At 46.0% G+C, this 23,600-nt stretch overlaps 1 protein-coding gene across 2 annotated transcripts in view; it reads right to left on the reverse strand.

The window, feature by feature from the left end:
* Positions 1-446: 446 nt before the first annotated feature.
* LOC146181007 (uncharacterized) overlaps positions 447-23,600 on the reverse strand; it is a 174,756-nt gene continuing 151,602 nt past the window's right edge. For both annotated transcript variants that reach the window (XM_084576229.1, XM_084576228.1), the window contains exons 5-12: positions 23,315-23,346; positions 22,157-22,299; positions 11,638-11,743; positions 9,964-10,123; positions 7,518-7,587; positions 6,950-7,099; positions 5,488-5,665; positions 447-2,983 (exon numbers count right to left, since the gene is read on the reverse strand). In XM_084576229.1, coding sequence (XP_084432355.1) covers positions 2,780-2,983; positions 5,488-5,665; positions 6,950-7,099; positions 7,518-7,587; positions 9,964-10,123; positions 11,638-11,743; positions 22,157-22,299; positions 23,315-23,346 — 1,043 coding nt within the window. In that variant the 3' untranslated portion in view covers positions 447-2,779. The remainder of the gene's footprint in view (positions 2,984-5,487; positions 5,666-6,949; positions 7,100-7,517; positions 7,588-9,963; positions 10,124-11,637; positions 11,744-22,156; positions 22,300-23,314; positions 23,347-23,600) is intronic.

The following is a 23,600-nucleotide window of genomic DNA, read 5'->3' on the forward strand; positions in this document are numbered from 1 at the left end:
CACAGTTGTGTTGTTTTAGCAATGTCAGTTCTAACGTTACATGTAATTCGCTATTATAAAACAACTGTGCTGCCGCCCTCTGCCCATGAACGCGCCATCTGCGACATCTTGAGGAGATACATGAATTATGGCTACGTGCTTGGTTCCCCGAAAAAGAGGTAAAGTCGAAGTGACTGCATACAGGGACTTGAATATTTGGGGGCTGGGATTCAAAAAATTCCTATGCAAAATCTACTGCTCCATTCGAGCTGAAATAACGTTCACAAAGTAGCAAAATATCGTCTACGTTATCTGATAGGTGATTCAATATCGGTACTTGCCTAGATTTTCCGAAATCGAGAAAAAACTGCTCTCGGCGGCTTGCACAATTTTCGCAGAAGAGAGTTGAAAAGCTATTTTGACATGATACGTCATCTGTCGAGCAGTGAGACAAGCTCCATCACGGCCGTTGGCGCGCTTGCCTCGCTGCCCGACAGATGACGCATCATGTCAAAATAGCTTTTCTACTCTCTTCTGCGAAAATTTTGCACGCCGCCGAGAGCAGTTTTTCCTCGATTTCGGAAAATCTAGGCAAGTACCAATGTTGAATCACTTATCAGATAACGTAGACGATATTTTGCTACTTTGTGAACGTTATTTCAGCTGGAATGGGGTAGTAGATTTTGCATAGGAATTTTTTAAATCCCAGCCCCCAAATATTCAAGTCCCTCAAGTGTGCGTAGTGTTTCTTTCTCGAGCGTCTCAATATTTGGTTAGCTTCGTTGGCGTCTATACCGAGATAGAAGAGAGAGTATTTGAGTGATTGCCATACAAAAGAGCCAGCTTCGCTAAGAGTGTAGCCCAGGATTCGCATAGTTTGTAAAGCGATCCGCATGGCACATCCCAATGCGTTTTGGATGCAGCCGCGTCCCTCACTTGTGCGTTGATCGGAAGCGGTAGGAAATACATAAACTTCGTCCTTGCCCACAGTTTATGTGTGACATAGTTTCGCGGTTTGGGGGAGCAGTCCCGAAATTCTCAGCGCTGTGCAAACTTTCAGCAAGTTTAACCATTCGGTGACGCGAATGCTGCACAAGCAAAGAACTTGACGCAGTCATGGCATCACTAAAATTTGCTTCAGAAAACCGCGTGACCGCTAATATGCATGGCAGACAGAGCAGGGCGTAGGAAAACACCGTGGGGCTGGTGTAATACAACCATCAAGCAACTGAACTCATGTTATTTTTAATTTACCGCACTGTACGTTTGCCTGAAGTGACGATTGTTAGGGTATAGCGTCGCTTCAGGCAATGGCGAAAAGTGGGAGGCTAAGAATCGGATCATTTCGGAAAGGAATTGTTATAGTATACCAACCCAGTTTCGTCACCTACTAGGCATCCGCAAATAGCAAACAGCGAAAATGGGGCGTCACTTCAGGCTATGGTGAAGGGCGGGATATTCAAAAGTAGCATGATGCCGGCCCTGGTGTCTTCGTGTGCTCACTCAGTCGTGCGTGACGACACACTTCGCAGGCAATCTGATGTCGACCTCGTTAGCCTGGCCAGGGGAAACTTCCGCCGCCTTCGGCGAAATAATCACAAGGTACAGACGTCCGGAGCGAAACAAACAGTAAATCACACCGCCATCATTCGCTTGTCACTGTAATCCTATGAAGTGGGTTTTCGGACATATCGCTCTATATAGACGGATATGACCACTTTGGATCCCAGAGAAGAGTAGTGAATGAGGAAACCATGACGGAGATTGCAGGCGTATAGTTTTCCTGAATCACGCGCTCCAACGTGGCAGTCTAGAAAAGCAATCCACATCACCTAGATTTGACCCACGTGACATGGAAGCAGAAAACGAACAGCGGCTACAGGCAAGGCAACTCGTAATGAAGATTGTCATGAGCGGATCGAATCACTAGCAAGGGATTAAAAGGTTGGTTGGTTTATGGGGCTTTACGTCCCAAAGCGAAGGGATTAAAAGCAGCATTGGGCTCGGTCAGTACTTGGAAGGGATTAAAAGGGTGAAGCGGCTGGATAAATGACTTTGCACACGCAAGGTGCCTGCTTCAGGTTTTGCATAATCTGCAAGCATGTTCCAGAATTGTTGAACCGACTGCTGCCTTGTGTCTCACGCGCTGTTGCACTAAAAAACGCAACACACACATGAGGCGGCACCGCTTGGCCTTCGCTATCTTTCATTTCGTATACTGATCGTACGACAGCGCATTATGGCCGTACTATCATGTACTACATCAAGCCACAGGTAGGCCCCGATGGAAAAGTGCCACGGCGCTATAAGAAATCAACCGTCACAACATAAGGTCAAGTAGATACGATGTCCCGTCTGGGCATTCCGCGCAGAAAAGAAGCTTCGCGCGATCGCTTTCCGCCGCCGCCAAGCGCCTTTCAGGTTCTGCGCAGGCGGCCCAAAAATATACCACTGCATGAGGAGATTCGCTTCGTTGGGCGCTACTCCATACGTGAATACAGGTCCAATCTCTGGCACTGAGGTATACCATATGTGCACCACTTTCCTCGTCTACGTGGGCGCGGTGAACTATGTAGAGGAATATGGTTCGTGTATCGCTCCTCTCGCTTGTAGGCGTGGGTGAACAATGGATATGTGCTCACAGTTCAAGAGGCACTGCGGGAATTAAGACACTGTGATGTGCGGATGAAAGCTTAGCACCGTAATGTAGGACTCTCATCTTCCCCGGTACGGCGATGCATAGTGTTCTAGCACATGGCAACGGCGTCCCTTCGAAGGCGTTCCCCTCGAAGGAGATGGACTACTTCATGGGCGGGTGGAGCCCCTTGATGCGATGCACGGACGACTCCGACGTAGAGATGGCCGAGACGGTGTGGTGGCTGTCCAGGAAGCTGTTGCGGCTGCTGCTCAGGCTCTCGCGGGACCAGCTCAGCACAGACGAGCACGGGGAGACGTCGTCCACAGCGTTGCTCACGCCCATCTTCGCCATAAGCCGTCTGCGAACCTGCAAGTAGGGGTGAATTGAAGCGCCATCAATGCCACGTGCTAATATTTTAGGGCGTGGTAAGCAGCGGTTAACACTTTTTCTCTCATGATGAAACACGCATCTGAACAGACGACGATATACAGAAGAAACACACACACACACACACACACACACACACACACACACACACACACACACACACACACACACACACACACACACACACACACACACACACACACACACACACACACACACACACACACACACACACACACACACACACACACACACACACACACACACACACACACACACACACACACACACACACACACACACACACACACACACACACACACACACACACACACACACACACACACACACACACACACACACACACACACACACACACACACACACACACACACACACACACACACACGCACACACACACGCACGCACGCACGCACGCACGCACACACACACACACACACACACACACACGCACGCACGCACGCACGCACGCACGTACAAATGCATGTCTGGGTGAGCTTGCTCCACGGCGATGGCCATGTAATAATTACTTTGCCATGTGCCTCCTTTCTATTTTTCTTTTGTTGCCTTACTGCGAACCTGTCATGTCTGGCGAAATGTTGCCATGGACAAATCTCACCAATGCGAGATTTTGACAATCAATATACACTTCTAATCACTATCACGCATTTATTTGGCTCATTAAGTCAGAAACCCATCCGCTTATGGTTGGCGTGACGTCATATTCCTTGGACGCCGACTTTAGTCGTATGGCTATTTCGACTTCTGATTATTTCACTTTTACACTTTTGGCTCTAGTTAATTAACCAATCATTCTATTGACATAATTTTTTCTGCAGCATACATCATCTTCCATCGATCACAACCACACATTTGATCCTAACTCTTCTGAGAACGACACAACGGTTGCGGACGCGTTCTGTACACAGGACACCGCCGACATAGCCTAGAGAGGCTTTCGTCTTAATAAGGACCATGCCCCTCCCGAAATCGAGAGTAGATGCATGAATAAATTAGGTTTATTTTTGGTGTTGCACATACACGCGCAAAGCTAGAGATTATATCTATAGCGTCACTGTCGAAGGGTGACAGGGTTAGCGAAGTGGTACTTGTTAGTGCCAACTAAGACAACGCTGTCTCCTTAAAGTGCCGTAGAGAAGGCGCGTGCTTCGCGACGGGTGCTGGCTTCGCCCATTATGGAATTAGAAAATCCCAGCAGCAGCGCAACGGGTGGGCGCCCATGACAGCATGCTTAAATTAGCCTGCGCATTCTACAGTTCCGCACCATGCACATCTCACTTCTTCCTCAGCAGCCAAAAATTGCGCCAAAACATTTCTCGCTTAATTACAATATTTCAGATTTTCTTCCCTGCACCATAAAGTAAAAATGTACACTTGAAGAAATATAATATGTGCGCAACTATGTGTACATGCATTGACAGCGGCCACTAAAGACACTGACCTATGGTGCTCTAGAATGGTCTAGAACACTATAATATAGCGCCGATTATAGTTTCGTCATGTAACTAGTGGGAAAGTTTGAGAGAATGTACCGTCGTTGCCAAAAGTAACCAGGCTGCAGGGTGTGCTTCTCAGCCGTGTTTGGAGTCCTTGATCTACTCCAAAAGGCAGAAAATGGTCTTTACAGATAAGAGTGAGGAGCTTTCTTTCCGTAGAGGTGATTATTAATCTGGCATCTCCTATAAACGCTCAACTACAGGGCTAAGGAGCAAACCGCGCAGCTTGGTTACTTTTGGCAAAGACGGTACATATCCTCACAACGAACACGCACACACACGCACAAAAAGCCCCAAACCACTAGGCTATGCTTCCAAGCGCCAGTTCTGATATTAAGATATGCCAAGTAATGCCTTCCCTCTCTCCACGCTTAGCACTCTCTCGCTGGGCTGCTTTGTAGGCTGCTCTAAACAGTTGTCAGGCATCTTTACTTCCGAGGTCACATTTTCTCTGAACTTCCGCGTTGGTCCCTCTTGCTGTGCCACTATGCCATCTCCCTCCCGACGTCCCGGCTGTGTCGCATTCCTTCCCCTGCTACAGCGATACGGTGGATCGGAAGCACTGTCGCTGTAAAAGGGGAAGGAGCCGCCTGGTCGTATGCCACTCTTTCGAGTGCGAGCCACGTTACGGAACGGGTCCCAGAACTGCACCTGCCCTGTCCGAGCGATGGTGACAGTGCCGCCTGCCACCCTACTGAAAAAACTGTAAGGGGCAATAACCTCACATTTTCTCACACAATCTCACTCAATTCACATAAGAAATCACGTACAAGTCGCATATAATTGCATAAGTTCTCATAATTTCTTGTACATTATCATAAATTATGTACGATATATTATGATAATGATGTGCACCATATGAGACTCTATGCAATTCAATGAGATTTTGTGAGGTTATTGCCCCGTAGAACTTTTGGTTTTTCAGAGACGAGGGCCGGACAGTACCTGATCCTCTGTAGTGATCCTCAGAGTGATGACGAACACGCCTAACATGATGGTGGCCACGGAGAAACAGACATAGAGACCGCGGCTACGCTGGTGCTCGGCCGCCACGCCGCTGGCCCACGACAGCGCTGTGCTGGACACCAGGATCAGGGATGCCCACTTGGTCGACGTCTGCGTCCTGCGCGGCCCGTTTCTCTGCATCAACTACCCCTTCAGGCACGCATTGCTCTGACAGCATCGGAAAGAACATCTGCTGGCCCGAGCTGCCCATCTCCCGTCAAAAGGGGACTTTTTAGGATTAAACGTCCCACTAGCGGTTAGCTTGAATTACCTCTCAGATTGCCGCACAGTCGGAGATATCTTTTATCATATAATATTGCGCTCAGTAACGCAGGGGATGAATTGCTAATTATGACCGATTACCTATACAGGAAAAGCAGAAAGGTTGACCTAAAAGTTAACATGCAGAAGGCTAAGGTAATGTTAAGTAGAATATGAAAGGAACAATATGCAGCAAAGCAGCGGATGTGGTAGGGGAATATGCCTACTTAGGGCAAGTGGTAACCGCAGATCCGGACTACGAAAGGGAATTAACTAAGAGATTGAGATGCAGATGGAGCGCATTAGCCAAGTACTCGCAGATTATGACTAGGAGCTGACCGGCATCGCTCAGGGGGAGGACATATACAGCTGCAACTTACCGGTACTCCCTTATATGGCGCTGAAACATGAAGGCTAACGAAAATGAGTTCTACTTAAGTTGAGGACAATGCAGAGAGCGATGAAACGGAAAATCATAAGTGTAACATTGAGAGATAGGAAGCACGTGCAGAGTAGGCCAGATAAATAACTCGATTTAATGACAATAAATCATAAGGAAGAAATGGGCAGGACGTGTCATGCGAAAAGAGGATAACCGATGGTCATATATGGTAACAGACTGAATTCCAAGGGAAGGAAAGCGTAGCAGGAGGAGACAAAAAGTTAGGTGGGTGGCGAGACGTTTACTGGGGTGAAGTGGTGCAGCTAGCACAGGATGGGGTTAACTGGAGGAATATGGGAGAGGCCTTCGCCATGCTTCTGCTTTGAGGAAGCGCACGCAGCCGTTCAATATTCCAAATCTTGTTCAGCGCACGACCGACGTACTGGTTGGTGCGTGGGGTCTGGAAACTGGTGAATGTTATGATGGGATTGAGGAGAGCATGTTGCCGGGCTAGTTGGTGATCCATTAAGTAAAAAATGTAGCGCAAAAAAAGAACACAAAGGACAAAGAAGAACACATAAGACGTTTGATAGCGCTCGTCAAACGTCTTATGTGTTCTTCTTTGTCCTTTGTGTTTTTTTTTGCGCTAAATTTTTTACTTATGATGGGAAAGTTTCGGTTTTCAGTTGCTTTCCGTTTTAGGCTGAGGGGTGCCTGTGGTGGGGATGCACTTTCTCGTTTGCGTGATGGCATCCATACCTGGCTCGGTGGAAGAGCCTGGCCGACATGTGTCTTTGAGGTCTCGTGCAGAAGAAAACGGCCGCCAGGAAGAACAGTTGCAGAAGCACACACAAACACACGGGCACCGTGGTCGCGTACGAGGCCCTCTCCGATAGGTCCAACCAGCAGCTGCGTTCGTATTCCAGGAGGAAGAAAAAAATTTTTTCAGCCGTTTTGTGTAGCCGTACACTTTCAGCTGTGAGGCTGTTTGCTTCCGTGCAGCTAAATTACGAATCACAAGCGCTCCTAATATTACTGTTTCCCCTTATTTTCTTTAAGAATGAAAACAAAAATACCCTCTCCCATTTAATCGCTTCGATATTTCTAGCTGAAAGTACAACAGAAAAAGTGGTTTTTGCAAACAGGGATTAGTCCCAGTTTTTCATTGCCCGTTCGCCGGATGAGTGTCGCAGAGCGAGAGGCAGGCAAGCACTGCCTCTAGTTCCTGCGTGTATGTGCCCATATAGGACATGATGTGAAATCTTATGGCCTAAGGTGCATTTCCCAGTGCATGCATGCTGGGCGCATGCCGAGACACAGCACTCACATTTGCCCCTGCCTCGTGTACTTGTCTCCGAGGGTACCAGCAGATACTCCCGTCACAATGGCCGGGACACCTGTGTAGAAGCAGCTCAGTTTTAGCGCATAACTATATTACCGATGTTCGCATTTCACTTCGAGAGTACATCTGGTAATTATAGTTTCGGCCATCGGTTAGACATTTCACGGCTTTCACGTCATCATCGACCCAAACTTGTCGTTTAGCATTCGCTACACGCTCGTCAGGTGGCAGCACTATGGCCACTCAAGGCCCTGGTGAACATTATTTTGAAGAAGGTGCTCTATCGACCGGTAAGCCTTTGCGCGTATCCGCAAAGATGGAAAGCGCTGTCCAGCTGTGGGTAGAGAAATCGTTTGTGACTGTGCTAACGCCCCAAGTGCCGACCACGGGATCGGCAACGGTATATTTAGCGCGTCGAAAGCGGTTTCTAAGTTCGCACTGTCCACTTCCTACTTGAAAATTCACGTCAGTGCTTTGCTAACTGGAAGTTTAATCAGAGAATTGAAATCGTGAATAAAAACATCCTTGCCGGAAAACCAGTATTCCACTTATGGCACTATACACATATAACATCAGGCCAGAACATAGCTATTTTGAGTGCGAAATTCTTTACAACGTCTGAATGCAGGCCCCTTGAGCAAAATTACTGACAAGTGGAAGTTTGGGCTAGATGGAAAAGCATGACTTTGCAGGTAGGACCAGAGACAAGAACCAAAGAGGTACAAAGGCCGACATGCGTTGTAGCCCTAACTTCCTTTCAGAACGAAAGCGCGCCTGCGCACCATCATCATCATTATTATCATTAGCCTTACTATACCCACTGCAGGGCGAAGGCCTCTCCCATATTTCTCCAATTAACTCAGCTCTGTGCTAGTTGCATCCACTTAACCCCTACGAACTTCTTAACCTCATCCGCCCAGCTAACTTTCTGCCGCCCCCTGCTGCGCTTTCCTTCCCTTGGAATCCAGTCTGTTACCCTAAGCGACCATCGGTTATCCTCTCTTCGCACTACATGTCCTGCCCATGCCCATGCCCATTTCTTCTTCTTGATTTCCACTAGAATGTCAGTAACTTGAATTATTTCTCTGACCCACTCTGCACGATTCCTATGTCTTAATGTTACCCTTACCATTTTTCGTTCCATCGCCCTCTGCGATGTCCTCAATTTAAGTAGAACCCTCTTGAGTAGCCTCCACGTTTCAGCCTCATAGGTGAGTACAGGTAAGATGCAACTGTTGTGTACTTTCCTCCTGAGCGATACCGGTAAGCTGCTAGTCATAATCTGTGAGTGCTTGCCAAATGCGCTCCATCCCAATCTTATTCTTCTTGTTATTTCCTTTTCATGGTCCGGATCTGCGGTTACTACTTGTCCTAAGTAGACGTATTCGCCGACTACTTCCAGTGCTTCGCTACATAACGTAAACTGCTGGCTGTTGAACATCACCTTAGACTTCTGCGTATTGATTTTTAAGCCTACCTTTCTAGTTTTCCTGTCTAGGTCACCAATCATTCTCCTGAGTTACTTAGCAAGGCAATGTCATTAGCAAATCGCAGGTTACTGAGGTATTCTCCATGTACCCTTATCCCTAACTGCTCGCATTCCAAGTCTCTGAATACTTCCTCTAAGCAAGCTATGAATAGTACTGGGGAGATCGTGTCTCCTTGCCTAACGCCTTTCTTTATGGGAATTTTGTTACTTTCTTTATGCAGAACTATGGTTGCTGTGCAGCCACTATATTATCTTCCAGCACTTTCACGTACGGCTCGTCTACCCCCTGATTTCGCAATGCGTGCATCACCGCCGAGGTTTCTACTGAGTCAAATGCTTTTTTGTAATCAATGAATGCTATGCACAAGGGCTGGTTATATTCCCAGCATTTTTCTATCACTTGGATGATGGTATGGATATGATCGATAGTAGAGTACCATTTCCGAAAACCTGCCTGATCCTTTGCTTTATTGCATTTTAAGATTTTCCTGATTCTATTAGTGATCACCTTGGTAAATATAAGACAGTAAGCTGATTGCATGGTCTGTAATTTTTAAGGTCCTTAGCGTCCCCTTTCTTATAAATAAGGAAAATGTTTGCGTTCTTCCACCTGCGCATAATGTTCGCCAAACACCTCACACTAGATATCTCCGCACTGCTTGTCTGCGTCAGTGGAGCAAAATATATCCTGCCTTCTTCAATATTCAGCAACGTGTAGAAAACGAGGACAGAGCACAGGTGACAAAAAAAGAGCTGTGGTCCTCTGTGCTACGCCCTCATTTTGATATGCGCTACTGAAATATGATGGAAGACCAGCTAGCCCGACAGGTTGTGCCTTCTCCAGTGTTCTGTTTAAAAGAGGAGGACAGTGCGTGCATGCTCAACATTCTTCATTTCCACCTTATAAAAGGCGCTATAGATGTGAGACCCTAGAAGACGCACCGAATCCGGCAACGGCCATGGAGGCGCCGGTGAACGGCAGCTGGTGGGGTACTAGGGCGGGCGCCAGCAGCCTGCACACGTAGACCGACTCCAGGAGCAGGAAGAGAAAGGCACTGAGGAAGAAGAACTGTAGGCACACGGCCGCCGCCAGGCACTGCTTCTGCACAGGGACGGGCCGAATAGAACATCGATATTCACAATTAACACCTTAACATTATCCCGTGGTGGTAACCGTGCATAAGGCAACAAACAAGAGGACTGGCTTAATACAAAGATCATAGCGCGGGAAGAACGGAGAACTCGGACAACACAGGACAAGCGCATGTGTGCTTGTCCTGTGGTGTCCTAATTCTCCGTTCTTCCCGCTCTATGATTTCTGTGTTAAGATGATTTACCAACCTGCCCAAGCCCATTCTCTTTTGATGAAGACTGGTGTGACGCTAAAATAAGCTATTTAGCCTTTTACTCCCCAAACACTAAGCAACTGGGCGGCAAAATAGCAACAAGCCGGCTCAGCGGTGGTCCAACTGCAGAATGCCCACCGCTCATGGAAGCTCTAGTCATCATCATCACTCACTTGAAAGGCCCTTTCTGAATACATAAAGGAGGAGAGACAGCCATGTTAAAATGGCACACATACAAAGATACAATACATTGGTCAGTATTATCTAATCACAAAGACAATGTACAAGGGGTTCATGTTATTTGAAGTCAACAAATCAAAACTATGTTAAATAAAAATTTCAAACAGGGCAAAGAAATTTCAAGACAAGGAGCACAAAGTAATCACAACAGTATTGAACAATGTGGAAGCAGTCTCTCGGAGCTGAGATCATTCGCGAAAACTCTGAGCACTGTTGAGTAATGTGAAAGTAGTTTATCAAGGCAGAGGAAATTCGAGAAACTCCTTAGCGCCATCTTGTGTTACAAAAAGTGAGACATTTATGTGTCAGCGGCTATGCACGTGCACAAACTAAAACTATAGTGTACTCGAATACTCTGTTCAAATACTCTATAGTATTCTAGTTCACTATAACTAAAACATCTTCGCGGCACAACCAAGATCGTTTTACGCGTTACAAGAAAAGTGATAAGGCCGCATGCTGGCTGAAGCTGGCACAGACAAATAAAGGCTACTGTAGTTTCAGACAGTATCAATTCACTGTTGATCAGCATTACACCGGATGTGCCCACACAGGAATGAAAATCGGAAAGATGCCAGGAGTGGACACGGACACAGAAATGCTCTATATATTGCTTCATGTACGCAAGGTAACAGAAGCGAGGGGGTAGTTCAGAACCAAAAGTACTCACAATTTCTCCAAGGTCATTATCGTTCACTAACAGACCGCAACTCACCCATTGGCGAAGAGTGCGGACACACGGATATTTGCGTGCCCTAGCACAGCAAAGCCACCGCATTCCGCCTTCCCGGAATGTTTGCAGCTCCGGAGCTCCAGCCGCCATGGAATTTATCTGGTTATTTTGCCACACAGATATTACGCTACCCCCGTACGCCCCCCCCCCCCCCCCCCCCATCCTTTGAATTAACTTGGAGAGCAAATCTGACTGCATAACATGTGATTCTGACGTGAAACATACAGGCCACATTGCATCCATGCGTGGAGCTGTGGCGCGAGCGGTACTGTGCAGGGCCATTGTGTGACCACTTGCCTCAGTAAGCTTCGGCTGGTCAGTGGTGGTCATGAGGATGCACGTGTAGGCGGCCATGATTGAGAACTCGCAGCAGATCTGGGCCACCACGTCTGGGAACCCTGTGCTGAGGCACGGAGGAGAAGGTCAGGCCGGAGCCATCGCGCCAAAGCAGCAGTGGCATGCGCTTGCTCTGTCTCTTACTTCGCTTAAAGGTTCTGTCAGAGACATTACAAAATGGGAGGAAGGGCCTTCAGCCCTTTCACTGCCCTGCCCAATCGGGGTGGCGGACTGAGCGGCAGGCGTATGCAAAAACACGCAGGAGGCCAACTTGTTTGCATGAACTGACCTATTTAGCATCAGAGAAAGTGCGATTTCAAGACTTCCTAGACGGACAGAAGAAAAAATGACAGTGCTTTTGCTGAAGCTAAGCGCTAGCTCTACGTGCGAAGGCAAGCGAAATGTTTTATGCTTAGCTAATCCCATTAGGCTTCGCTAAGCCTAACACGCTCATTTCGGGTTAAAAGGGTGTAATTACGCCAATGTGTGTTCAGACACGTTAAGACTTCATTTCATAACCAGTGCTCTCATTACCAGTTAAGTAAGTTGTGCGTAACGAGCTTCGTCCTTGAACTTGACCGTGTCGTCGTCATGGCCATAGTACTCATGGTAGTTATGACCACTCACATCAAGTGACAGCGCAACCAATACAAGCTTCAGCCTCTACATGACGTCACAGAGACGCGGCGGCGGGCGTTGCCGCCCGCATTGGGTGTGCCGTGTTTGCTTGTTTTAGAGTGTGATATTCTGACAAGCTGTGCTGCGGTAAGCTGCGCCACGAGACACCAAAAAGAAACAGGACCGATTTTTGCAAGTTTCTTACTCTCGGATAAGGGTGAAAGTGACGGGCAGCAGCCGCAGTGCATGGCAACCTCATCGGCGAAAGATCGTCTTCTCGGCTATAGCGTCGTACTTCCGCATTGCAACTTGATCAGTTCGTTTACGATGCTCAACCATCATGATTATTTTTCAGTTTCGCGACGAATAGGAGTAGAACAAACGCCTGCAACTCATTCATGTTTTGTCGCGCTATTGACATGAGAAGTTTAGAAGCGATATTGCGTGTGCGCGTATTAAGTCGAATGGAGTGGCAGCCGCTGTCAGACCCTATTCTCCCGCAATGCAGTCAAAGCTACAGCCCAAGCATTCGTTCAGGCAGAAATGGACAAAGACGATTCCAATTACACTCAATAGTCACACCGAACCGTTAAGTAGCAGTTCCGGAATTGCTTATTAGCACAGCGCGTAAATTGTTTTCATATATTTCCCATTGAAGGGCTTCGACAGGTGTCTCTTCCAACATCGTCTTCGGAAGTGATTACACCCTCGCATCGAACAGCGCGAGAAAACACGAGCATCAAAGAGAGGACAACACTGGATGAGCGCTGACTCTCAACATTATTGGCCATGGCATACTATATATACTTATACGCATGAGCGAAAGAAATCATCCAGAAAGCAAAGAAAGGTTAAAAAAGAGTGAGAAATATAAACAACAAATATGAAAAGTAGACCACCTCTTTGTCATCTTGTGTCTAGATATTCAACTGCAATGTCGGTTAGAAAAATGTTGGGTTTGCTGATACATGTGTCCTGATGTTTTGTGGTGTAAAAGGATTCAACCACCTCTCGCGTTGTCTTATCGAAGTGTCGATAAAATACTCTTGTAGATCTCAGCAAAGGTGAGCACCCCTTGCACGTGAGCTGCGACGAGTGAATTCTTGTCTTTGTTACGGACGTAGTTGATGTGTTCTTGAACGCGTGTTTTGAGGCATCGTCTTGTTTGTTCCATGTAGTTGGCGCCGCAGGAGAGGTCGAACTGATACACGACGCCTTTGGTGCATTCAACATAGGCTTCTTGGTGAAGTATTGGCCTCGAGATCGAGCAGAGTCGCCACCTTGCGACTAAGCGGCGAACCCTACTCAGTGTGGATGCATATTCGTGTCGTGTGCCAGCCCGCAGTGATATACGCGCGCGTGTGCGGTGCGTACAAGAAAGCTTCTTGTTTTTTCTGACGGTTCCTGCGAGCTTTTGTTTGCCTATCTGCCTCTTGCAAAATGTATGTGAACAGGTTGTCATCCCACGCTTCATTAAAAGAAAAAAATACTTGTCCGTATCGAGTATGTCATGCTGGATAAGGACATCATCAGTCGCGGTCTTCAGCGCTTGAGATTATTGGACACGCGGCGTCTCAAACGAAGGGGTGCTGTTGTTAGCGTCGTGTCAAAGCAAAACAGGTCGCTGCCGTCAATCAAACTTAATGCAAACTCTCAGAAATTTTATATTCTCGTTTCTGTTTGGAATATCGCAGCTACTGAAATATGCGACCGCAGATTGCTTCATATAGCAGAATGCAGTTTGAACAGGCCACTCTATGCCTTCTGTATGCACGATAGAGTTGTGTGCGTACCTTTTTTTTATTTTTGCTGTTAGACCTCCGTCGCGGTATCTCAGTGGTAAGGGCGCTTGACTGCTGATTTCGAGAACGGAGGGTTCAATCACGACCGTTTCGAAAGGCGCTCCTTTGCTGTGGGATATGACTGCACGTTAAACAATCCCACATGGTTGAGGTGACAGGTAATAATAAGAAAAAAAAAACTAAAAATAACACGACACCGAAACCATCCTCTGCAATCATCCATCATAGCCGATGTCGCTTTCGTGCTTTAAACTCCGGACCAATATGCATTTCTTTTTATTTTTATTTTGCTGTTGAAGGCTTCTACGCATCCGGTAAAGTGGTAGTGAGCACATTTTGCTTTAGAGAAATGCTCGAACGTTTGTAACACATATCTTCCATGCACCGAATTGTTAAACTAAATATTACATAATAACCCTAGATCAATGTACTTTCAGTTCAGTTCAGTCGTTCAGTCGTGTCCGACTCTTCGTGGCCCTATGGACCTTATCACGCCACGCTTTCTATCGCTATCTTCCTAACATCACATAACTTCATCTGCAGCGCCTCGAGGATGCCATCTAACCATCGCGTTCGCTGCCTACCTCTTCTCCGGTGACCCTCAACCTTTCCCAACATCAAATCTTTCTCCAGCGACTCCTCTCTTCTCATCAGATGACCAAAGTAGCTGAACTTTAACTTTAGAATTTGACCCTCCAATGAGCAGTCAGGGTTTATGGTGGACAATATCGACTGATTTGATCTTCTGGCAGTACAAGGAACTCTCAAGAGTCTCCGCCAGCACCACAATTTGAACGCGTCAATGTACTTTACTGGTAGCCTATTATAATCATTATAATTCTTTTTCGTCTAAATACTGTCTTCCGAGCAAACTCGCCCTTTCTGACAAGGAGAGTAAAACCGCTTCATACGGGTTTAACTATCGGTGTTCGGGAATAAAATACATCCTTATAGTCGCATGGTAAGATCAACTTCCTTTCTTTCGGAATAAGTTTATATCCGGCACCTGTTTAGGAAGTAACCTTAATATTGTGCTTCGCATAAGATCGAGTCACTGCTCAATATTTAGTGATAAATAAATCTTCAGCCTTTAAAATTCCTTGCCACAACATGACAGCGCCCATGCGCAGGTTCTAACGATGTCTTCGCAGCGACTTATTCGTAGCTTGCACTTTAACGTTACTGAAAATTATTGCTGATTATCGTAAATTTTGTCGTGTGTGTAAAAGTTCCCTAACACAGTGATATTTATTGAAATTGCAAAAAAAAAGCTAATTACACTACTAGTTTACCATTTATCAACATCACACACATCAGAAATCCCTTATACTTTCCTCGGTTTCATGAAATCATTTAGAGTCAATTGGCACATGTAAATAATACACTGCCACATTCTATGACAGTGGCCGCAAGGAGCATACGCGTCGTTGTGAGCTCGGGAAATTCAATTAACTCAGCGCTATACACGTGAACAGTCGGCTTTCCTCTGCGGCGAGGTTTCCTGTACAATGACGACGTAATGTCATTTTTTGGGGAATACTTTTGCAGAATGGCAAAGTGGGCGAGTTGGTGATACATAGTTTAAAAATAAAACAGCGCAAAACACACAGACGAAAGAATAGAAAGAATAGAACTTAACAGACCATTGCCATGAATGCCAATCATGTTCGCCTTCATTATAGCGACATTTTGTGCAAACACCCGGTGCAGCTGACACGTGAAATCGTTGAAGCCTTTGAGATGAGGAAAAGAACCAGGTTGTGCGTCAGCAAACCTTCGCTGTTACTGCGCAATAGTGAAGTGGCGTATCTTGACAACACGTAGCCACACGTGCTCTTCTTTGTATTTGTTGTGTTTCCCTATATATAGTGTTTCCGATGATTAAAAATTAGTTGAGAATCAGCGCTTGTGGTGTCTGTTTCTATTCTTTCGTCTGTGTGTTTTGCGTTGTTTTATTTTTAAAATACTTTTGCGTCGTTGTCTAGCCAGAGTTGATGCCCACTCAGCCTACGGCAATTCGCCATGCAGTAAGCTGTCAGTGCTACATTTAAACAGCTTAATCCTCGACTCAAGCACGATATAATGAACCAGGTTGCCCCGATTCATTCTAAAGTACTGCAGGTCAGAGTAAGAACCTTGTATCTGCGTGGGCTTGTCACTAAATTTGCCCGTCTCACTCGTATAAGACATGTGCACATTGCTTGAAAGTCCATAAGTAAAACAGAGCTGTCATTAGGCAAAAGTGTTAGGAGCGTGAGTGCGGTGCAGGGCAAGAAGCGTGCAAAGTAAATCTAGAAGACGGGTGTTGCGTGCCTTTTTTTCCTGAAATCCTCGCTTATTTTGCTGCATTGGCAAAATTCATGAATGTTTTTCTGCAATATTGCAAAAAATACTGGAGAAAGGCACGTTTTCATCGCCAACAAACTCGGCCGTAAGCTCGGAAGCAGACCTACGCCGCGTGCGTTTCTGCGAGCGCCGCCGGCTGCCGATTCACACTATGAATGGATGGATGGAATACAGGAGCGTCCCCTTTGAAACGGGGTGGTAGCAGTAGCTATCATGCTAATTTTTCTCCCTATATCTTAATTATTGGTTTAGGTTGGTTAACTATAGCATAATTCCATTTATTAAATTTTTGTTTATACATTACTAACATTATGTCACTACTCTGCTTTTAAGCCACCAATCTTACAGTCGTTTTTTGCTAGCTTCCACCGCCGCTTTATTCACCCGGCCTCTGGTATCTCTAAATCCCAGAGCTTCAGGGACAGTCACTGCGCCTGCATCAACTTCTGGATGGATACCATTGCATTCCAGTATAATATTGTCAATTGTTTCACTGGAGTTTCCACATACAGCACATGCGTCATCTCCATTGTTAAATTTCGTTTTGTAGCTGCGTGTTCTAAGGCACCCTGATCTAGCTTCAAAAAGTAGGGCACCGCCTCTTGAGTTATCAAAGAAATCTTCCTTCCTGATCTGCCTTTTCCACTTTCGGTATAATTCCACACTGTTTCTTTTCCATCGAATTTATCCAATTTTTACCTTCTGTGTTTTTCACCTGTTGCTTAATGCTCTTTATTTCTCCGCCCTTGTTACTAGCATACTTACTAGTTAGTTTCCTTGCTCTTTTCCTCCATTGTGAGTCAACGCTATTTAAGTACAGGTATTTAAATACTTTAGCTGCCCATCTGTTACTGTCCAATTTCCTCAGGCGTTCCTCATATAATATTTTACTCTGAGCTTCCCGTACTTCGAAAGATGCCCAGCCCATATCTCCCTGTACCGCCTCATTTGTAGTTTTGCCGTGGGCACCTAGTGCTAATCGTCCAACGGATCTCTGATTTGTTTCTAATGTCGACTGTACCTCTGATTTTAGGCACAAAACCGCATTTCCGAAAGAAAGTCCGGGCACCATAATTCCTTTCCAAATACCCCTCAAGACCTCATACCTATTGTATCCCCACAATGCCTTATGCTTCATTATCCCGGCATTCCTTCGCCCTTTGGCCTTAAGTGATTGCTCATGCTTTCCAATGTATGCCAATCCTTCGTTTACCCATACCCCCAAATATTTATATTCTGCTACTCTAGGTATTTCAAGGCCTTGTGTTTTAAGACCCTGATCAGTTGAGCCATTGAAAATCATCAGACCCGACTTAACTGCGCTGAAACTGTAGCCTAGAGCGTCCCCTTCGTCTCCGCAATACTTAAATAGAGTTTGCAATTCTTCCAGACTCTCAGCTAGCAGCACAATATCGTCTACATACATCAAACCGGGGAGGCGCTGCTCTACCGCCTTTCCACCTAATCTATATGACAGGTTAAAACCTAGGTTACTGTCTTGTATCCTCCGTTCCAGGTTTATCATATAAAGCATGAACAGCACCGGTGATGGAGGACAGCCTTGTCTTAATCCTTTGCATGCTTTGACATCTTCCGTGCTTCTTATCTCTTCCCACGTAATGTCTACTTTGTTATCCCGGTATGTTTCCTGTAGGAACTCTATTATCTCATAACCGACACCTTCTCCTTTAAATATGTTCCACAGGAGTTCCCTGTTTACGTTGTCGTACGCCCCGTTTATGTCCAGGAAGGCCAAATACAAAGGTCTATTTTCCACTCTAGATATTTCGATGCATTGGGTAAGCACGAACAGGCTATCATCTAAGCGCCTACCATTTCTAAAGCCGTTCTGAAGTTCTCCGAGTATCTTGTTGCTTTCTACCCATGCTTGCACCTTTAATTTCACCGCCTGCATGGCTAACCTGTACATAACAGATGTTATGGTAATCGGCCTGTAGGATTTTATGTGCATCCTTTCTCCTTTCCTTTTATAAATCAAATTCATTTTACTCTGCCGCCAGCTGTCCGTAATTTGCTTATTCGTTATGACGGTTTCCAGAGCTTTTAACAACGTTTCCTTACTTTTTGGACGAAGCTCATTAATCAGCTTGATCGGAATTCCATCTATTCCTGTATATGTGTTTTTAGGAATATTTTTATTGCCTTTTTCTAGTCTAGATTGGTCAGTTCTAAGCTACTTTGTATTCTGCTACCTTGTGTTGCTTCCTGATTTGCGGAGATTACCCTATCGTCGCTCTTAAATGACTCGGCTATAACCGATGTAATGTAGTTCACTGCGTTATCTCCCTTTAAACAATTTCCCTCGTTATCTTGAATCCGATCCTGCTTTTTTTTACTCTTCTTCCCTAGCCAGCTTATATGGTTCCAGAATTTTCTTGCTCCGCCTCTAGAGGCATCGTGTATGTCCGCCATTCAGCGATCGATGGACTGCTTTATTTTGCTTTGGACGAGGAGTTTGGACGATTAGTTATTTTGCATTGGAGTTTATTTTGTCGATATGATTCCCATTTCTGGTCGATTTCCTCCTGAGATACCTGCGCTTTATTTGCCACTCGGTGTTCCCTTGAAGCAGCCCGTCGTTGTTCAATAGCTTCCCTGATTTCCTTATTCCACCAGCTCCGTGGCTTCCTCTTTCCATTCCAGCGGTTTGCTACTTTAACCTCCCTAATGTTTCTCCTTATGAGTAGTTCTACCTGTTCATAATCCCAGTCTTCCATGGGGCTTTTCTCTATTGTTTCCTCTGTGTCTGCTGCTATCAGCGCTATTTGATCGTCGTTTAATTTTGCGTTCACTTTTTTTTCTAAGTCTCATTTCTCTTTTCATCAAGAGCCCCATCTGCAGACTAATACGTTTATGATAACTTCCCACACTACACTCCCCTCCTTCGTCTATTTCCATTTTTGTGACCTTGCTATAAATTCCCTGCGACATTACACAGTAGTCAATGGTCGTCTGCCTGTTGAGGAATTCCCACGTGATTTGGCCTTCGCATTTTGTTTCTCTATTTACTATAACTAGATCGTGTCGCTCACAGAAATCTAGCATTAGCTTCCCGTTACAATCCGTGTATCCATCCAGATCGTCGATGGGGCCGTTCATGTCCCCCAGCAGAATAATATCGGCCCCGTCTCCAAACTGGCTTATATCATCACTGAGACGTTCAACGAGATCCTTGTTTTCCTGACTGTATTGATGTCCTGTTCCTATATAAACTACCCCTTGCCATGTCCTTATGCCTGCAATTGCTCCTAATATCTAGATATGTTCTTTACAAGATGATTTTATTATTTGCCAATTTGTTCCCTGGTGTATCAACATACCTACCCCTCCACCATATTTTTTTCCGTTCTCGTTCTGTTGCACCCTTTCCAGACGTAGCCTTCTATAAACGGCGGATCTTCTAGATCCTTGAGATGAGTCTCGCAAAGAGCGTACACACCTATTTTGTCATCCTTCAACTGCTGTTCTAGCCATTTCGCCCCTTTTTCTACCTCCTTGCATGTTTATGTAGCTGATCCTAGTGTTAAATTTCTTTTTTGTACTTTTCTTTCTCGACCTCCTGCTTGTCATTTTTTGGGGCTCAGCCTCCGTTATTACACTTTCTTCTGCTTCCCATCTAACTACCTCTGTGCACGGAGTCCTCCCGGACCCCCTAAAGAAGCTACAGCCCTGCCTGCCAGGCGCCAGCCGATCTCTGCACCCACCCTTCTGTTAAAATGAATGCCATCTCGCTGAAAGGCCTACCAAAACCTGCTTTATGCCCCTCCCTGTTTACCTCAACCACTTCAAAACGCTTCTCCAGGCTTAACTTTCTTATGTCCTGATTAACTGTCACCATGTCCTTTTCCAGCTTTCCGTTCGATCCTAGCACCTCCGGTACTGTGCATACAACTATCTGCGCTTGCTGTACTATCTGACTGATATCGTTAACTCCCTTAGCTAAACTTTACACCACTCCTGCAGCGTCACCACTTAGGAAATCGTTTAGCCCCGCGGCTACTTTCACCATACTGCGCTCTGCGGAATTTTTCAACAGCCTATTTTTACTCTCTTTCAGCACTGCCCTCATTGTGCTCCCTGGGAAGGCTCCAACTAACACTCGCTTATCACCCTTTACACGTTCCAAGATATCTCGCTTGTACCTGCTCATGTTAGAATCTCCGACGATAAGCACCTGGGCCTTCTCTCTCCCTCTCCCAACTGTTGGCTCCTGCTTTCGGTTATCTGTGTCCTTCTCTCTGGGATTTTCATTCTTCCTTCTTCCTTTTTTTCCTGCTTCTTAGTAGTTGCTTCTAAATAACTCTGTCGGTTCGGATCCGCCTGACCTACTTTGCTTATGCCTTCCATGCCAGTGCTGGTCCCAGCCACTACCGGAGCGACGGGGGCGCCACGTCTAGGTCGATCTCGCGGCGAAAAGTGTAGCCATTACGACCACCACGTTTCGGAGCTTCGAGTTTGCGATGCACGGATGGGCGTGTGCGTGCCAATTTCATCGCAGCATATAGAAACACATCTACCTGATAAGTTTAGCCGCATTCTTCAGACCATGCGAAAGGCGGTAAATATGCGGGATTACTGCAAATTTCTTCTTATCTCTGCTTTGCGGGATTGGGAGCGCCTATGTTAGTTTCAGTTCTTTAGCCAGTTCTCCGGAGATGCGTGCTAACAGTTGTTGAGGGTGGGCTTCTTCCGTTAGTCTGGTGAGCTGGGCTTTGAAGATGCTGTCCTTCATGTGTAAACTTGACTTCTTAAAGGCATTTTTAAGGCATAATTTAGCTACGCGGTTCTTAAATATGTTGGAATGCTCCGAGTTAAAACTGAGGATCAGCTTGGTGGACCTGCTGTTGTAACGCCAGCAGATATGATGTTCATCCATTTTAATCTGTATATCTAAAAATTGTAGTACATCGTCTTTGGCTGCTTCAAACGTGAAGTTTAGCCCTGAACCACATTCCTTAAATACTTTCAAAATATTGTTACGGACGAGGAAGGAGGAGGAAGACACGGGCAGTGGCGCGGGCCGGAGCGCTCGCGCTAGGCCCGTCAACATTTCATAAAAGTCATCTCACTATCATCGAACATCATCTCTCCGTTCTCTTTCTCCTATGTTCACCGGCTTGCCACGACGTAACAATACGTAGACCGCAGCGAGACTGTGGTTTTACCGACGGGGGGTAGTGTTACTTAGCGGTATTCGCTGGTCGTGCTGAGGATGATGAAGTGCAATAGACTCCCAGAAGAAGACGGCGCTGAGGGTGGTGAAATAGGTGCTGTCATCAACGTTAGTTGTGCGGACTGCTTTCGGACTGTAGGTCTTTCTCGTAACAATATTAACAATTTTGGCGTTGAAGGACGAGGGAGCAGCAAAAATCAAGCGATCATCCAGGAATCTTAATGTCTTTTAATGAAGCCCAAACAAAATAAGTTCCAGAGATCTCTCGACATTGCTCAGAAAAATTTTGGGGCTACACTTGAATCGATACATCTTGTTCGTCTTCTGTGCTCAACAGTGGAAATCTTGTAAATATCTTGCGCATAAATCGGCAGCTATTCTCGTCATTTTTCGAAGGCAGGCTAAGGTCGTCGTATTATATGTATTGTACGGTGCACTTTTGATGCAAACCCCTCCCCCTAGACTTCGTCTCGTGCCATCTCTGATGGCGCAGCCCTGATGCGCCCAAAATAGTACCCACCTGGAGGTAAGGAAGACGATTAGCGTGAGTCCTGTGAGAAACAGCAGGACGCAACAGGCCATGATCCGGAGAACCATCACCGATTGGTCCCCGGAAGTACCAGTTCCAGTGGAGTCTCCTAGCGTCTCCGGTTGTTTGGCGGACTGCAAGGACACACGGACACCCCGGCACGTCAAGACAGGAAGCAAAAAGACATGGTGCTTAATTCAGTGGGAGGAGAAAAAAAAAACTCTACGAAGAGTCGGTGCTTGATCATTCTCTATCTCTTCGTCGCGTTTGTTGCTTAGCTTACGTTACAAGCGAAGTGATAAGGCCTCATGACAGTAGTTGTTTTCAGTAGCGAATAAAGATTACAATGGTTCGCTGCAACATCAATGTCATGCTATTTGACATACGGACTCATGACATGACATCGAATTCCATCTGTATAACTCAAACTGCGCACTGAACGACGTACTCTAATGTATTAAATGAAGTGTATCACAGTCCCCTGTCCTGTGGGAAGCAATGCACTGGTCAGGCCGGTAGATGTGTGAGTGGCAAAATCAGAGCCCGCCGCGACAATATTGGAGCAATTTGGTACCAACCTTGCGGTGCTTTGCAAATACTAAGATATGCGAAGAATAAAAATGCCTCACCGACCTTCATAACGTGCAAATATAGAAAATGAACAAGGATAATTTGACGCGAAAGATTCTAGAAGCCTGTGCAAGATGTCTGTTGAACAATTTGTTCGTACGCCTTCTGTATCTTTATTAAAGGAGGAAATGAAATACGTATGCAAACCGGCAGGACAATGGAGTGATGAGAAGTTGCGCGAGTATTAATAATTCAGTTGTCAGTGCAGAATTGTACTTGTCTCTTTGTTCGTCTGTGTCGTCTGTTCTGCTCCGTTTGCATTATTTGCGACAAACTATCTGAACAATCCACCGTATTATTGATTTATTTCGGCATGCCTAGCGTGGACGGCGTCTATATGTGCTCTGGGTTATAAGCGTAACTCAAAGTACTCTAGAACAAAACGCAGAAAAGGCAGTCGATATTTCACTGCCCTGTACACAAATTAAACTAAGCACTTTTGAAGGGGTAGAAGTGCGAAGTGCGAAGTGGTTACCAAGTTTTTTTTTTTTTTCGGAATATGTGAAACGTTGTGCTTACCCTTTCTACTCGCAGTAACGTCGGCTGGTCACCTGCAAAAAAGTAATTCTGCGCATTATCTTTTATGCGCCGGCAGAGCTTGCAGCGTTCGCCCTTTCGGGCGCGCCTTGTAACAGGCATGCGCATGCTCAACCGTTGCGCATAAAGGACAGTTCCACCCTGAGACAACTTAAGCCTGCCTTATACGGTAAGCTCTATTTCTGGCTAGTTGTCGAGGCGAATTCAAAGCCCACAGGGAGTGGATTTAAAGGCGCAAGATCGCTTCCCAAATCGAGCATCAGGCCTG

Source organism: Amblyomma maculatum, chromosome 8 (assembly GCF_055883805.1).
Source record: "Amblyomma maculatum isolate TAMU_Amacu chromosome 8, ASM5588380v1, whole genome shotgun sequence".
NCBI classification, from domain to species: Eukaryota; Metazoa; Arthropoda; class Arachnida; order Ixodida; family Ixodidae; genus Amblyomma; species Amblyomma maculatum.